The 17579-nt window shown below is 36.5% G+C and overlaps 1 protein-coding gene across 1 annotated transcript in view; it reads right to left on the bottom strand.

Annotated features, from left to right (window-relative positions):
• TTN (titin) overlaps positions 1-17579 on the bottom strand; it is a 269437-nt gene that overhangs the window by 161868 nt on the left and 89990 nt on the right. The window contains exons 87-110 of the mRNA XM_045559324.1: positions 16718-16999; positions 16217-16495; positions 15522-15803; positions 15126-15404; positions 13976-14263; positions 13587-13865; positions 13194-13472; positions 12826-13104; positions 11901-12188; positions 11473-11760; positions 10715-11005; positions 8639-8926; positions 7976-8068; positions 7567-7852; positions 6522-6705; positions 6212-6301; positions 5848-6115; positions 5486-5746; positions 3735-3944; positions 3449-3526; positions 3295-3321; positions 2808-2867; positions 2404-2487; positions 799-867 (exon numbers count right to left, since the gene is read on the bottom strand). Coding sequence (XP_045415280.1) covers positions 799-867; positions 2404-2487; positions 2808-2867; positions 3295-3321; positions 3449-3526; positions 3735-3944; positions 5486-5746; positions 5848-6115; positions 6212-6301; positions 6522-6705; positions 7567-7852; positions 7976-8068; positions 8639-8926; positions 10715-11005; positions 11473-11760; positions 11901-12188; positions 12826-13104; positions 13194-13472; positions 13587-13865; positions 13976-14263; positions 15126-15404; positions 15522-15803; positions 16217-16495; positions 16718-16999 — 5112 coding nt within the window. The remainder of the gene's footprint in view (positions 1-798; positions 868-2403; positions 2488-2807; positions 2868-3294; positions 3322-3448; positions 3527-3734; positions 3945-5485; positions 5747-5847; positions 6116-6211; positions 6302-6521; positions 6706-7566; positions 7853-7975; positions 8069-8638; positions 8927-10714; positions 11006-11472; positions 11761-11900; positions 12189-12825; positions 13105-13193; positions 13473-13586; positions 13866-13975; positions 14264-15125; positions 15405-15521; positions 15804-16216; positions 16496-16717; positions 17000-17579) is intronic.

Raw genomic sequence — 17579 nt, 5'->3', positions numbered from 1 at the left:
TCTATGGATTACTATTCAGCCTTATAAAAGAAGGAAATTCTGTCATTTGCAACATGGATGGAATTGCAGAACATTATGCTAAGTGAAATAAGCCACACACAGAAAGACAAATACTGCATGTTCTCACTTACATGTGGAATAAAAACAAGTTGAATTCACAAAATAGAGAATAGAATGGTGGTTACAGAGGCTAGAGCTCGAGGGGAATGGGAAGATGTTGGTTGAAGGGTACAAAATCTCAGATAGGAGGAAAAAGGTCTTTTTGATCTATTGCACAGTGTGGTGAATATAGTTAATGTACTGAACACTTTAATATCACTGAGAGTAAACTTCAAATGTTCTCACCACAAAAAATGATAAGTATTTGAAGTGATAGATATGTTAATTAGCTAAATTTAATTTTTTTATGTTGCATTCATATATCGTCACATCACTTTGCACCCCATAAATATATACAATTATAAATTGTCAATTTACAATAATAATTTAAAAAAGACCAGTGGTTGGACTACAGAGCAAGGCCTTTAAATCACCATCCAGAGATAACAAGAATACTGTGGTGTTGCCAGTGGGTGCCATGAGCACAAGAGGACAGAAGAGAAAAAAGGGAGAAAAAGGAAGCTGAGAAGGAGAGAATGAGAACTGAGTCCAAGAAGAGGATGACAGCGAGTGAAGGGAGAGGTACCATTTTGTGACTGCAAACTCTTACCCTTCCCCCACCCTCCACTATGTAGGATTTCAAATTTTTAGCCAAGAAAAAAGCATTAAGACTGCTTTTTGATTGATTAATTATAATACCTGTAGGTTCCTCTTCTTTGGGCTTGATAATGACTTTTTTGGTATCTTTCTTCACAGCCTTTTTGGTCACTAAAAAAATAGATGTCAGATGTGAGTAACTAAAATGTTTTCAGGAAACTAGGAGGTTTACTGAAATATTTTATTTTTTCACATGTTGATAGTAACAATGGTCTGCACATCATATTTGTTTTAGAATAATCTTGGATTACAATGCAAAAAAATTGTTTTATGGGGAGACAGAATATGTACTGTGATCTTACATCTTCACTGATTTTAGGCCTGCTAAGAGTTAACATTTTCAAAATGGAGGGTGAATCTCAGTGATAGCATAAAAAACAAAGGAACATTTTCATCTTTGTTTCATTTGGGTATGAACAGTAAATTTGTCAGGAGGAAGAATAACAAGTGGATTAGTAAAATTAAAGTTTTAATTATGATATATTGTGGGAGTCTTCTTTTGTTGTTGCTGTTGTTATACCTTGACCACAGTTCTTAATCACACTTGATTATGGCCTCTAGGATTCATGAATAAATAATGTTCTCTTTTAATTTTTAACATGAGATTTAACTTCTCAAGTTTCACAGTGGGTTCTCAAACTTAGCCATGTTGACCCTGAGATTCAAAGACCAAATCATTCATTAAGATAAATTATTATTCTTGACAATAGAAATACAAATGGAAATCTAATTTATGATTTTGATTCTTGTTCCACATTGCTAGCACAGGTAGATGATAATATATTTAATGATGCTTATATAAATTATAAAAATGCTTCTCTTTGTTATTGAGATTGTTAATCACAAAACTGGAAATTTTTAACTGAATTTCCTCTGTGGCTGGCTGAAAAATAGCTCAAGCATTTGATCTCAGTTATAGTGGGTAGTAGGGGACTAACATGTCAAGCGCTTGAAACTACTCCAGTAGTGGTGACTTTGACAGGCAGAATATTTTTTGATCATGCTGGGAGAGTTATGGTAGCAATTCTGAACTCCTCATAACTCTAAGACGTCCCAGGCAATCTGTTGTCTGATTTAGTTGAACAGCTTTGGGGCACAAACAGTACAGTTTTTCTACTGAATATTTGAGAAAGGAGATTCCCTAGAACACTTGCTTAACAGCTCTTTGTAAGTGAGCTCATGCCTTAGGTACAAGAAAAGTCAAATATATCAAGATATTCTAAATCATATTTTTTGTAATAAAACAGCGAATTTTAAAGAGTAATTAACATTGTAATTGAGAACAAAATGCAAACCATAATTTACAATTTGACAATACACTAGTATGGTTTATTTCCATAAGATGCAGTAGAAATTGGTTCCTATTTGTTGTTGTTTTTGTTATTGGTGGTGGTTAAGAAAACAAGAAACATAAAATTAACTTTCTATTATGTTTAAGTAATTCCATTCAAATAAAATATTTTAATACTAAGCATAATATTTAGTTTGATAGTTTTCAGAGCACGTCTTTAGTCAAAAATTTACATTTTGAAAGGTAATTCAACTTCTTGACCACTAGAGGGCAAATTTGTTGTATTTAGCAACATTTTCCCAGTCAGCCACAATGAAATTCCGTATTTTGACATTTAGGTAGATGACATGTAATACCTTCAATACGTTTTCCTGGTGGTTTCTTTTCTTCAGGTGTTGGTAACAAAAGGGGAAGAAGAGGAACAGCTGTAGGAGGAATTTCTGAAGAAAATAAATGGCATCGTCAGTAACTTGTTCTAGATTCCTATTTTGCGTAAAGTACAATGAAGGCTTATGCATTTCTTTCAGTACTTCAAAGGTATTATGGTACCAATTCATTAATCAGAACAAATAAAAGTAGCACATATATTTTTAGCTACAACCACTTTTTTTTTCTTTTTTTTTTTTTACTTTTTTAATTACACAGCGAAGAACACAACATGGAAGGGTCTGCTCTGGCTCTGCCAGGGTTTAGGTGTTGGTAATTTCCCAGTGGTAGAATTTGCCACTCCATGCCCAGATGTTGAGGTGCTGGGTCTTACCTTCTGGTGGGACTGCTCTGATAGGCATGGTTGGGATTGGAACTCTCGAGTCAGGAATATCTGGAAAGGGACGTGCAATGATAAGCGTAAAGGGACAGAGAACACAGATATTTATTAGACAGCTAAGATGTGCTTGGTTGTCAGGCATTTCCAACAGCAGAATCTAACGTACTGACCAAATGATATTAGTACTCGTTCGTATGCAACTTCATGGAAAAGTTTATTCCCTGCCAAAACTTGTTTCATTCTACGGTCACGCTATTTGGCGTGCTCCTAGATATCCGTGGAATGAGCCCTTATTAGCTCTAATTTCCCAAACTCACAAAGTTTAAACACTTTATTATTTTGCTAAAAATAATTTTACTGAATAACATTTTTACTGAAAAGACAAATAATATTTTATACATTTTAGTTTGGCTTCTGTTATTCACAAAATTTTGCTAAATTTATTGTATGCAAAGATTGATTAAAAAAAAAAAAAGCTTACCAGGAGGCTTCAGCTCAAGTTTGATTTCTGCAAAAGAAAAAAATGATATTTTTGTATTTGTATTGAGAATTTTTGTGTTTTTGTATTGAGAATTGTCTGGGTGGGCTACTTGTTTCAAAGATGGCAGTGTGGCTTTAGTTTGCTGTTTGCTCACCTTTGGTTGTTAAGTACAGCTCTGCTGTGCTTCTTGCTTCACCTCTTGGCTCCAGCCGAGCAATGACTGAATAGACACCTAAGGGGAAGAATCATGGAGCTTTTGTTTTCTGATATGTTGCAAATAATACTTCTTTATTTAAACATATGTATGTGTTATTTATACTAGATTTTTCTAAAAAAATTCTCTATAGAATTATAGCCTATAAGCCTATGCAAGGGCAGACATACATAGAACAGAAAAGGGTTAAGTTATATATTCACCAGGGAACTATCAGTGAAATTACCTTCATCATCTGGAGTCACATTGTGGATGGTCATATAATGGCAGCGACCATCATTCCTAAAGTTGTATTTCTGGCTCTCGGTCAGTTCTGTTGGTCCTTTGTACCATGTTACAATGGCATCATCAAAGGACACTTCACACTCGAAGGTGGCAGATTGATGCTCACTCACCACAATGTTCTGTATGCGCTTTGTAAACTGAATTGGTTCCGCTGTTCAAATACAGGGAGTTCAAAGTCAGATTGTATAAAGAGGAATCTCTTTTGCTCTGTTTTTCCCTCAGATACTTAAAATTTCCATCTTTTTATCCAATTGTAAAATGGGAAAAGTTCAAAAATCCAAAAGAAAATGCTCTTATTTTTGCTGCAGTAACAAATAATTATCCCAATTTTTAAGCGTATTCTTGCAAGGATCAATGTAGGAAAGTGTAAAGAAATTCTGAAGAATCCTTAAAATATTTATACAAAGAAAATAATAAAGGGAGCTTATAATCCAAAAGTCAAAGTAGATTTTAAAAATGTTAGTGAAATGGCGGGTTTGTAATGGAGGGTACACAAATTTAATTTCACTCTACAATTTATTCCTCTGTGAAATTCTTTCTTGCCTCAGTAAAATAATTTTTGCTATTGAGGATCTAGAATTGTTTATCTAATGTGTATAACTTTCCCTGTGAAATAATATCAAATCCAATAGGAAATCTGTACTTCTAAATTTCAGAAAAACTTTCTGGAATTCTGAAACCTGCTTTCTAAGCACATATGGGCACACACAAAGGATGTGTTGGATGTCAGAAATGTTTTCTAGGAGAATGGGCTGGAGTGGAGGGTTCTTCTCCAGAATTGTAGCTGGACATCTGGAATTACATGTGTAACAGTACCATGAACATCTTAGAAATCGTAGTCTGGTGAGCTTTTTTACAAAAGAATTATTTAAAAAATATCCCATTATTTAAAAAATGATTAACACTTTCAACTGGTCTCTTTAATTTGAAAACTATTTAAAATACAACCAGGCATTGATATTCATTGTAAAGTAAGTCAGAAAAGTTGAAATCCTTATGTAAATCAGATGTCATACAGTTGTGTTTTAACAACTACAAGTGGGTGCCAACAAGTGGAAGTAGACGCTATTATCATAGTTAAAATTTTTCTCAGTACAGTTCAAAGATGTCTTTGGAAATGCATACAATCAGTTAGGGAATGAATATTGTTGCTCCTAAATTCTGAGATTTCATTTAATTTCAGAGATTCAGAGGTTGGAATATGAGCCATGAATGAAATAAATATTTTTGAAAAATAGCTGCTAATTACACATCACATGTTGTTAATTTTATCTATAAAATGTTGTACAGATAAAATCAGATTAAGTCCTATAAACAAAATATCAATTCCTAACCAGCTCCTCTGGATTTGTAGCTATGAGATCTTGTCCTTTCTAAGATTTCTTTTTAGGAATCAGAATCATAGACATAAGAATTATGGAATTGAGACTTTAAATAGGAATAACTGTTAAAAATGTTTTAGATTAGAATTAAAATCTAAAAGAACTAGCAAAAGAAGTGACACTTATTTGAATATTTCCCATTTGATTTTGTACGAATTTTGAGATATGAGTGAATGCTATGAGTATGTATGTTGGGAAATGAGAACACATGACCACATTGGGGTGTGTTTGGTGGCGGGATTGCAGGGTCCTGCACCTTTGTCATTGACCTATGCTGTGCACATAACTCCATCCATAGTCTCTCACTCACCTTCAATTCTGAGCTCTGCCGAAGTTTCAAGGTCTTCATGTTTGCAGGTGTACTGACCCTGGTCTTCTGCTCGAACATCTGCAATGGTCAGTTTATGGACTTTGTGTTCCACTTCAGTTCTATATCTGCCTTGGGGTTTAAGGATTCTGCCATTTCTGAACCATTCGGATTTTACATTTGGCACAGAAAATTGGCATGTCATGGTGCAAGTCTGGCCTTCTTTCAGAGTAACATCCTGAAGATGCCGTTCCCAAGCAGGCTCTGTTCATATGGTACAACACACATTTGGTTCAATATCACATGCAGATGTACTCAACAGTAAATTAATCTGACAAACCTTTTATAACTCCTTTCTAACTTACCAATTACAGTTAGTTTTGCACTAGCGATGTGTGGACCACAAACCAGTCTATAATTGCCCTGATCTTTAAGTTGACAGTTTTTGACTCGGAGTATATGTCGGTCACCGTCGATGCTTATTTCAAATTTATCACTGGGTTCCAGTTTTTCAGTACCTTTGTACCATGAAAGCTTGATTTCTGGATAATTAATCTTAATGTCAATTTCAAAGATGGCATCATTATCTTTCAAAACTGTCTGATTTTCAATATCCTTGATGAGAGTGACAGGCTAGGAGAATGAAGAATTCAAATGCATTAGTTATTCCTTCCCTTATAGTTCCCAATAATAATTTGTTCACTTTATTATCAGCATAATTCATTTTACCTCTGTCTGTGTCAGCCTTTGCTGAATAAATGAGACAAGTTCCTCAAATTCCTTTTCATCCTTCTCTGACTTCTCTATTTCCTCAATTTCCTGAGGAGAAAAAAAATGGTAAGTATTACATGTGAAACAAAATTTGAATTAAAGGATGTATAACTATATTCAACTTCCATTCTTGATGCTGTTTGGGTTATATTAAATGATCTCATATAACTGTATAAGAATCCTGTAGGAGTCCGGTAATTCAAAGGGGATATGATACATGTTTCAAATGTGAATTTTTAAGGCTAATACTATATATGAAGGATCATACCAATCTATGTGTCTCTTCTTCTTGACTTTGCTTTAGCAGTTCGAATGCTTGAAGAAGACCCCGGAAGTCAGTGATTCCATACATGCGTGCATATTTTTCATATTCTTTAGGGTCAACATTTTTGAGAAGTTCCATGATATCAATTTCCTCTTCTTCCCCAGCTCCTTTCTTTAAGGCTGGAGTCCTAAATGAAATAAGAAGCAAATATGAATCACGAGTGTTACATTTATTTTAAATTGTCTGTCATTATTTGAAGACTATGAATGTCATTAAGGGTTTTTTTTTTCTCAAAAAGGAACAGTTTTGTGTTCTTTACTCAAGAAATATTATCATATTAACTGTGAAACAATAAAAAAAAGTGAATTTGAAGATGGAGTAGATTAAGATTAGATGGGTTAGGACCATTTGTTACAAAGTATAGAAATTTGATGAAAGATTTTAAGAAAGGAAAGTATATTAGAAGCATTTCTGTAAACATTAGAACCAAAGAACTTGAAGAATTACAGTATCAGGAAAAATAATAACAGCAATGGAAAACTTTAAAAATGGGTAAATATCACATATCATGGAAAAGAAGTGTGGAAAAAGTGTATTTGCTTATCTGCTTCTGTTAAAATATTTATATGCTTATTCTCTTTAACAATCTAAATCTTGGAATGGATGATCCATGCCTCTTGAGTGATTTTTTTGTCAATGGAAAATTACAGTCATCCCTCAATAGCTGCAGAGTATTGGTTCTAGGATCCCCCTCAGATACCAAAATCTGAGGATGCTAAATTCCCTTATTTAAAATGGTGTAGTATTTACATATAACTTCAGCAATCCTCCTGTGTATTTTAAATCATCTGTAGATTACTTATAATACCTAATACAGTGTAAATGCTGTGCAAATAGTTGTTATATTGCATTGGCTTTTAAATCGGTATTATTTTTTACCGTTTTTTTGTTTCCAAATATTTCCAGTCCACAGTTGGTTAATCCACGCATGCAGAACCCACCAATAGGAAGGGCCAACTGCAGTGTGTGTGGTTTTTATCAAACTTACTTTTTCAGCATTGCTCTAAGATCGCCTTCAATTTTCTCTTGTTTCTTCCTTTCATCCACCTGTAGGTTAACATTACTCTCAATTTCACCGTGTTTGTTAAATGCGACACATCGGTACAATCCGGAGTCAGTTTTTGTGGTGTCTCTAATCTCCAGTTTTGCTTCATCGCCTTTTTGGTGGATAAAAATGCGACCTCCTTGGTTCAGTTGTCTCCACTTCCCTTTTGTCCATTTAACATTTGGGATTGGATCGCCTCCAACTTTGGCAATGAAAGTTGCAGTGGTTTCTAAGGAATAATAAAAACAAATGAATAAAAAATTTAATTTTCAAAAATCAGTCCGTCCAAAATTAAATCATTAGTAAAAGGGACAAGATAGATGAAGATGTCCTTCTCACGAAGTACACTTACTTTCTACGACTCTGATACTCTGAGGTTCTGATACGAAAAAGAGTCTCCCATCTACTGCTGCCTTCTTAGCTGCTGGGGCCGCAGCTGGTTTGTCTGAAAAATACATTTACATGTTTTGTTATTACAATTATCTCAAAATTATAATAAATATCCCCCTATGTAAAATAACTTTAGAAGCTTGGCAGTCTCATAAGTATGTATTCTAGGACTCACTATATACATGCAGGTGGGTTACAGAAGACAAAGGGGTTTCATAGACATTTGTATGAGTGATAGCTATTGAAGGTTAAACTATAATCATAGTAGTATTAAATTTTATATTTCTAGACTTGGCTTGTTTTATAAATTTTCTCCAGGGCTATGACATCAGGCTACCTTATATCACATTATTATGGCATCGTTTTTGGGAGTGTACTAATTCCACTCTTCTGGGTGTAGTGAAAAGGGGTTCAAGAAATAGAGCAGTGAACTTGGAGTGATTTCAGATAATTTATATTAAAATTGTTTCCATTAAATTAGCTAATATTTCAGTTATAATAGGGGGGCTACATATTGCAAATGAGCAGTAACTGATCTAATTCCATTTTTATTTTAATTGTAATAAGCAAATAAACATGAGTGGTTGTTGCCTTGATCTGCATAACACTTTTGAAGTGTCTGTACCTTTTATGGTCACTTTTGATTTGGAAGTGTCACTTCCAGCCATATTTGAAGCTTTACACACATAATCTCCTGAATCTGCTTTAGCCACATCCTTGAGCTCCAGTACAGCTGTCCCGTTAGCGAAGCTGAAGCTGCATCTGTCTGAAGGCTTTATTTCCCTGCCCGCCTTCAACCACTGGATCCTGATGGGCTCGGAGCCCCGGACATGGCAGCTGAGCTGCACGAATTCTCCTTCACTCGCTGTTACTGGAGCAAGGTGCTGATCAAACACAGGTGGCTTCTTAGGTTCTGGAATTGAAAAGGTATTTTCATGAGGAACATAAGAAACATAAAGGCAAAAAAGGATTACATTCCACAAAAGAAACAAGCAAAGAGCAAAATAGTTTTGCTTCTAACAGGTAACACTGGCTGCTGTAGGAGAATGGAATTATGTGCCTGGTTTATTCCTCTCTAAAGGCAATAGTTAAAATTTGTTGGATTTTTAAAAGAGATGCTGGTTTAGAAACAAGTGAAGAACAGATGCCATGCTGCTCACAAATCACCCCAGCATCTGTGTCCTGATTTAGCACCGCAAACATTGCACTGGCAGTTACTATAAACTTCTGTGCCATATAGCACACTATTGATTCTCTCGAAGCTGTGTACAGCTGCATTTTTGCTGAACCCTAAAAACTTAGGGCTTATTTGGGAATTCTGCTTATCTAGAGCAACCGTGAGTGTTATCCTCTGGAAAAAAAGCCAACATTTGAGTAATACATGAGCCTACATCTTAATGTATGATTTTCTCCAGTGTTCATCGTTAGCTATTAAATGCAGCTACAGTAGCATTTAAAAGCATTAAAAATCTTAGCCCAAAGGAATTAGCAGTTGAAGCTCAGTGTTTAACACTAAACCAATGATGAAGACATGAGTAACATGATAAGGAGGGCCATGTGCAACTTGGTGTTATGTGAAGATTTTATTCAATGGTTCTAAGACATATACCTAAGAAGAATAAGGAATTTTTATGTGTGATTGCAAAGATTAAAACTTATATCTACTTCTTTTCTTTGAATTTTATAAATAGCCTCAGAAGTCTATAGAAAGCATTTATCTACTCAATGGCAAAACCATCATGAATGTAAATCATCACTATAAGCCACTTCTAAATAGACATTGTGCATTTTACTAAATGTGTTTTAAAACTAAATGCATCTAAATTCCATTAAATGAATGATGAAATTTGATTTTTAAGTCAAGTCAATATTAACTTATTAGTGATATTAACCTATTAATGATATTAACTTATTATTTGTACACTCTGAGATGGCCAACCAGATCATCAGAATTGGTAATTAATTCCAATCTGCTCTAGGAGGTTAGTTTGTAAAGTGATTGTTGATGTATCTGTGTCATAATTATCTGGAAGACAATATGGTCAGAGAATCAGAGAAAGAAGATGTCCTTAAACAACATAGTCTATTTTTTTGTATCAAGTTATGATTGTTTATTTAAATACATCCTCCATAATGATATGAAATGTTTTTCCACCTATCTTTTTATTTCTTTTGGGGGCACATTTTACCTTTTTGTATGGGATTAAAATTCATTTACAGGCCAAAAGCTTTGGGCAGTATACATTAAACAATAATCCTTTAGAAATATACTTAGAAAAGAGAAAGGTTCACAATGTGAATTCATTGTGTTATATAGCTCATAAAAGCAAAGCTAGTGCAATATTCAGTGATGAACAATTAAGACATTTTCCAAACAAAGATGCTACATAAAAATATATTTGTCACTTATGTGCACACTTCAAAGTAGGCTGAGACTTCTAACTACCTGAGAAAATTTTGGGATGTGGTTTAGAAATATATCAATGTATTTGTTAAATGACAGCTACATTGCGGAGCCACCTAATTAAATTACAACTAATATATATATTTAGTAAACAGATATGGAGTCATGGCAAGCCAGTTAAGTAATGTATATTGATATCTGTTATAACGTATGTGGTCAAGATATCAGGAGAAATGCACATGGCTATCTAACAGTGGAGAAAAACACAGCAGGCTGGGGGCTGTGGAGATAACTAACCTTTGATGACAATTGACGACGTGCACAGAGCAGAGCCTGCATCATTGGACACTTTGCATGTGTACAAACCGGCGTCGGCCATGCCTGCCTTCCTGACTTGCAGCAGCAACACGTTGTTCTTGAATGTTATTTCACAGTTAGAAGTTGGATGTATCTCTACGTTATTTTTGTACCAAGCAACAGTTATAGGCTGGGAACCAGCGACACGCCCCTCAAGTTTGAAAGAATTTCCTTCTGTTTCTTCCACTGTCTCTGAGAGTTTTTTGGTGAAACTTGGTGGGATTAGCCTCTCTGTAAGAAATTGCAAGGATATATGAAATGGAATCTGGAAGCAGGATATTAATATGAGGCTTTTCAAGAAAAAAAGTCATGGTTTCAATTAAAAATCTAGGCTAACCAACTAAATACAGCATATCAGTGTATGTTCCTAAACATTCAAGCCTCCTTCCACAAGCTTATTCTCAATTGTTCTCTGACTTACGGGATAGATGATAAGAATAATTTATGGCCATTTACAGAACCAGAAATTTCTAATAAGAAAGGGGTAGTCTTAGCATTATGTATGATATATAAAGTTTAAAAAAACTACAGATTAAAAAGATCACTTGTTCTCTAGAGAAATTTATTTCCTCTTAGACATTTTCATATCATTTGTTTAAAAATGTCCTACATTTCATTTATCATACTAGAAACTACGCCCTTATGATATACTATAAAATCATTATACTTTGTTGGATCACATGCAAAATAAATGATACCTTTTATATTAAGCTGAGCTGTGCAAGAGTCTTTTCCTACTTCATTCACAGCATAGCAGGTATATTGTCCAGAGTCTCCTTTGTCTACTTTGAGGATTGTCAGGTGGGCGCTGTTTTCCAGATAACTAATCTGGTAGTTTCCGCCACTTCGTATCTCTCTGTTGTCTTTAGCCCAGCTGACCTTTATTGGTTGTGTTCCCATGACGTGGCACTCAAAGTCGGCACTGTCTCCCACCACAGCATCCACCGGGGCAAGGGGGATGTCAAAGAATGGGGGATTCCTCCCCTCTAAGAGTAGAGCAGAAAGACAAGGTTGCAGGCGTGATACTGGACCATCCCAGTTTATAGAAATTGTAATGGTTTCTCCCTAATGTCATATTTGCTTAAAAAGTTTAATTACAGAAGTAGAAGTTTGAGAATCCACAAACCTGTGAGAATGAGCCTGGCACTAGAAGAAGCAGAGCCTATAGGATTTGTAGCTGTGCAAGAATACTGGCCCGCAAGGCTCCGGTCAGTCTTAAAAATATTGAGAGTGGCTACGTTGTCTAAAAATGATGTTTGTACATTTGGGCTGTCTTTCAATGGCTTGCCATCTTTATACCAAGACACTGAGATAGGTTCTGATCCATTTATGGTACATTCAAGAACAACTGGCAATCCAACCGTTTCTTGAATATCTCTCAGTTGTCGAGAAAATGATGGTGGAAGTTTTTGCTCTGTAGGAACAGGATAAAAGTAATGAACACTTCTGGACATTTTTAATTTACTAAATACTCTTCTCACAGTTATATATATATATATATATATGGCACATATATAGATATATAATCCTGCATATGTGGGATTTCTATAAAAAATCAGGAATTGTTAACATCTCTTGAATTAACTTGGAGACAAAGAAAGGTATGTAGACTTTTGGAGCAAAAGTTTCACTCTGAGGCCATCCTTACTGCACAGCAGGTGCAAAAAATCTATAAGCCAATAGAGAAATTGATTGGCTTAAGGCATGTCTCTGAGCAAGCTGCAGATTCCCTTACTTTTAAAGACTGCCTTCTTGCCATTTGAATGAGACACTCACGGGGTGGAATTTAAAAATATATGGTCACTTATTTTTCTTAAAGATATAATTATAGAGGCAAATGATTGCCTGATCCTTCCAACTGAAGATTGAGTCATCTTATCTCTCTCTGTAAAGGCTATGGAAAAGGAGAAGCCACTAACTGTAGATGGAATGACTTAAGCAGAAAATTTAGCATTTGGAAAGATTTTCCTAAAAAGAAAGCCCTCCCCATATATTTTAAATCTTGTTCCAAAGAAACACAAATTCATTCACTTTTAAAATATTGCAATCACCTTGAACAGTAAGGAAAGTTGATGAAGAAACTTCTCCCACACTGTTTTCAGCTCTGCAGATATATTCCCCACTATCATTAATATCAACCTGGGTGAAAACCAGTGTAGCAACGTTGTTCCTGAAATGCATTTTGTAGGTAGCAGTGGGTCTTAATTTTGTATCTCCTTTATACCAGGACACCCCGATTTCAGGGGTTCCAGCGACTTGGCATTGTAAAGAGGCAGAATCTCCAACGGTCACCCTAACAGGCTCCAACTGCTTGACAAAATATGGTGGTTCTGCAGCCAAAAGAGAGAATCAGTCATGAAGGAGACAAGCCAGAATCACTGTTTGTATGCAAAGATATGAATGTGCAATCATGACAAACCTAGGATCAATATTTGTGCTGAACAGGAATCTTTTCCAGAAGCATTTTCAATGTAGCAGTTGTATTGTCCAGCATCCTCTATTGTGCTACTTGGAATTTCCAGGATTGCTGATTTTTCAGTTGTAGTTATATTACACCTCTGAGAGGGAGATACATTTATGCCATTTTTCTTCCATGTAACCGAAATGGGAGGAGTTCCAGTGAATGTCCCTTCTAGGATCAAGGGTTTTCCTTTTTCTATGCTGTAATCATTCAGCCTCTTCACAAATTTGGCTGGGGCTGGAGTAAACAAATTTAAAATATGAAATCAAACAGGTATACACACAGACATAGACACAACTGATTACTGTACTAATGTTAATAGTGTAAGCATGGGATAGCAGTCAAACAAACCTTTTACGTAGAGATGTGTTGTACAAGAAGCCTTGCCAGCTTCATTGCTAACTATGCAAGTATATTCTCCACTTTGTGATGTATTCACATCAAACAACTCCAGTTCAGCAACTGTATCCTCCAAAGATACATTACATCTGTCCCCTGGTACTAGTTCACTGCTACCCTTGAACCAGCTAACACTGAAAGGAGGTGTTCCTTTTATGATGCTTGTGAAAGTGACATTGGTCCCAGTGAGAACATCCATGGGATCAGGTTTCTGAACAAATGATGGTGGTTCTAAACACAAAAACACATACCAGAAGATGTTTAATATTTGTGAATTGTGATGATAAAAATGCTTAATAAATTATGAAATGCAATTTTACTTTACTGTTTTTTAAACTGACCTCTCACAATCAAAGGAGCACTACATCTATCAGAACCAGCCACATTAGTAGCTATACATGTGTAGTCACCGGTGTCTGATTCTTCTAGCATGTTCACAGTTAAAGCACAAGTGTTATCTGTCAGGGTGGTCTGGTATTTCCTTCCAGCGCTGATCTCATTTCCTTCGTGGAACCAGGACACAGAGATGGGAGGTGATCCATAAACTTTGCACTCCATTACCACCGAGGAACCAGACAGACCGTTAGTTTCTTTCAGTTTTCTTGTGAATGAAGGAGGAACAATTCGGTCTGAATATGCCAAAAAAGCAAACAAACCAGGGACAACAGTTACAAAATGACTTGAAGAAAGAATTGTCTCTTTGGTGGAATATACCTAGATCCATCTGGCTCTTTTGTGAGGGTGTGAAAGAATCCTCGATGGGTTCACACAATCAAAAGCCTGGAGGATCAGTGAGTGGGCAGGATGTGATAGTTAACTTGCTAGGGATTTTGGTCTTTCTTTGCTATAAATCATTATATGGTGAATTACTGCAGCATAAATGATAGTAAAAGACCACTTTAACCTTATCCAGGGACTACATTTTACTCCTACCACTCTTTTGGAAATTCTTCCAAAAGAAAGGGATATAACTTTTTTTTTTTTGAGACAGAGTCTCACTTTGTTGCCCTGGCTAAAGTGAGTGCTGTGGCATCAGCCTAGCTCACAGCAACCTCAAACTCCTGGGCTCAAGCAATCCTCCTGCCTCAGCCTCCCGAGTAGCTGGGACTACAGGCATGCGCCACCATGCCCGGCTAATTTTTTCTATATATATATTTTAGTTGGCCAGATAATTTCTTTCTATTTTTAGTAGAGATGGAGTCTCGCTCTTGCTCAGGCTGGTCTCGAACTCCTGACCTCGAGCGATCCACCCGCCTCAGCCTCCCAGAGTGCTAGGATTACAGGCGTGAGCCACCATGCCCAGTCTAGGGATATAACTTTTGAACATGGTTTTCTTCTGACTCTATAGGTATGTTGCCTCTGGATTTGCTAATTCAGAGGCTATCAGACCTGTGTTATGCTGCAGAAGATGGAGCTTCCCACATACATATATGAAAATCAGGAACTACAGGATTCTAGTGATGAAAGAAAAGCCCAATAAAACCAACCAACCTGAAACCTGCACTGAAGCTGTGCAGCTGTCTTTGCCAACAGGGTTTTGCACCTCAAAACCGTATACTCCACTGTCACTGGGTGCCACATTGATGATCTTAAGGCCAGATACTTTGTTGAAGAAGGTTATTTTGTATTTGCTGTCAGTTGTCAGCTCTTTTCCATCCTTAAACCACTTAGTGCTGAGTTCAGGGGTGCCAGCCACGATACACTCCAAGGTACAGGTATCTCCCGTGGTAACTTTTATTGATTCTGGCTTTTCTACAATTTTTGCAGGCTCTGCAATGATATATAAATGCCGTCCACATTTTAAAATCAAAATTGAAAAGCTAAAGAAAACACATATCCTTGTAAATGTGTGCCTTGCATTCATGATAACATCTTCCGTGTACTAACCGAGAATGGATACTGTGGCGAAGCACTCTTGCATCCCAGCATCGTTTTTGATCTGACACGTGTATTTTCCAGCATTGGCTGGTTCTGCTCTTGAAAACTGTAGGGTTGCAATGTTTCCTGAATAAGAAATCCATATGTTGTCACTTTCTCTAACGATTTCCCCCCTGTCTTTGAACCACGCCACAGAAATGGGCTCAGCGCCTTCCACAGTGGCCTGCAGCTTAACTTCTTCACCAACAACAGTCGAAATGTCACTGAGCTTCTTCACAAAGCTTGGTGGTGCTGATGAAAAAAGGAAAATCAGGTTTTAAAATATGTGGGACTGAGAGTATTTCCCTGAAATCCTGAATGCTAGGAATCAAACCAGTGATAATGTGTTATTTCCGTTTAAGAGGCATTTTGAGTAGGTGTGAACAGGGATGCATTAGAGTTTGTATCAAGTAGAAAAAGTTGACTATCTTATTTTTTTCCAGCTTTCTAAATCCAATCAAAACTATTGGCAAAATTATCTAAAGGGATATTTAGGAGGATTTAGAAAACGGAAGTGGACCAAACATAAAAGGATTTGGAAAGGGAAAAAAGGGAAAAGTAAAATAGACTGCAGGCGAGAAAATATGGGGCTGTAGCTAAGGGATGAACAGAGTGTTAAAATTAGAAAGGAAATAATGAGCAGAGGAAAATGCAGCCAATCTAACCTTTCAGGGTGATAGAACCAACACAAGTGTCGCTCCCCACGTCGTTTGTGGCTTTGCACTGATATTCCCCAATGTCTGCGACATCGACATTCAGGATGTGGATACTCGTAAGGAAATTCTCAGACATTATCTTGTACTTCCTGCCACTTCTAAGTTCTCTCTTGTCTTTATGCCAAGACACCTGAAATGGGGGAGTGCCCCGAAGCTCACATTCAAGGTGAACATCAGCTCCTTTCAGTGTCTCGACAGGATGAGGCTTTCTGCGGAAAGTGGGTGGTTCTAGAATTGAAAACAAGGAAAATTCGGATGTAGTCTGTAAATATATAGTTAAAAGTAAGAATCATATTTCCATTCCAACAGATAGAGCAAAACCATCACTTTCACTTTTTTATTGTGTCCTTTGTCAATTTTAAAACATCGATGGAGAGTCAAACAGGGAATTAAGAGGACCACTAGGGAGGAAGCTAATGTGAAAAGCGCAAAGGTAGAGCAAGATCTGACCTTTGACTTTCAAGGAAGTGCTGCTGCTTGCGCTGCCTGCCGCGTTGTGGGCCTCACACGTGTAGTCTCCACTGTCTTCAACACTGAGGTTGTGCATTTCCAGCACCGCCACCCCGTCAATGAACGACATTCTGAATTTGTTGCTCTCTTGAATTTCAGTCTCATCTCTGTACCATAAAACTTTGATTTCTGGAGACCCTCCTATTTTGCATTCATATCTTGTGTAGTCATCCTGTTTCACAATTCTTGAAGGTTCTAGCTTCTTAATGAACCTGGGTGGTTCTATGAAACCAAGAGGAAACACACAGAGTAAGGGACAGCAAAGATGTGTATAATTCAAGATGAAGTGAGAAAAGGAATCTCTGCCAGAGAGGTCTTTAGCTCCTGAGAACAAATTCATTTGATGCAGTTCAAGGGAGAACAGTTAAGTGAAATCTATCTAGAAAATTCCTAAAATAAAATACATTTATTCTTGTAAACACCCACATCAAGAATTATTACTAAAGGACAGGGATGGGGGGAGACATTACTTTCTATTGTACAATCCTCTTCCCAGCAAAAGAATCACTTCTCTAGTGCAGGTCAGAGACAAGGGCATGTATCTGTTGGTGGAAGCCCTCTGAGGTTCTCCGGGAATGAGAGAGCTTGATTACTCTCCTGTGTGTGAACCAGAGGAGCACCATTTCCTAAGGCTGTAAATATATTAGTTTTGTAGCATGAAGTGCCAGAATAGTGAAAGGGGTCACATATCTTAATATTTTTAAAAAGTGCCATTTTTTCTTATAGGCCTTAAATAGATATTTCTTCAATTTTCATACTTTTCCTTTGAAGTGGGTGAGAGCAATGCTTTCATTCATTAACT

The sequence above is a fragment of the Lemur catta genome, chromosome 8, assembly GCF_020740605.2.
Source record: "Lemur catta isolate mLemCat1 chromosome 8, mLemCat1.pri, whole genome shotgun sequence".
Lineage (NCBI taxonomy): Eukaryota > Metazoa > Chordata > Mammalia > Primates > Lemuridae > Lemur > Lemur catta.
This window is presented reverse-complemented; position numbering and strand designations above follow the sequence as displayed.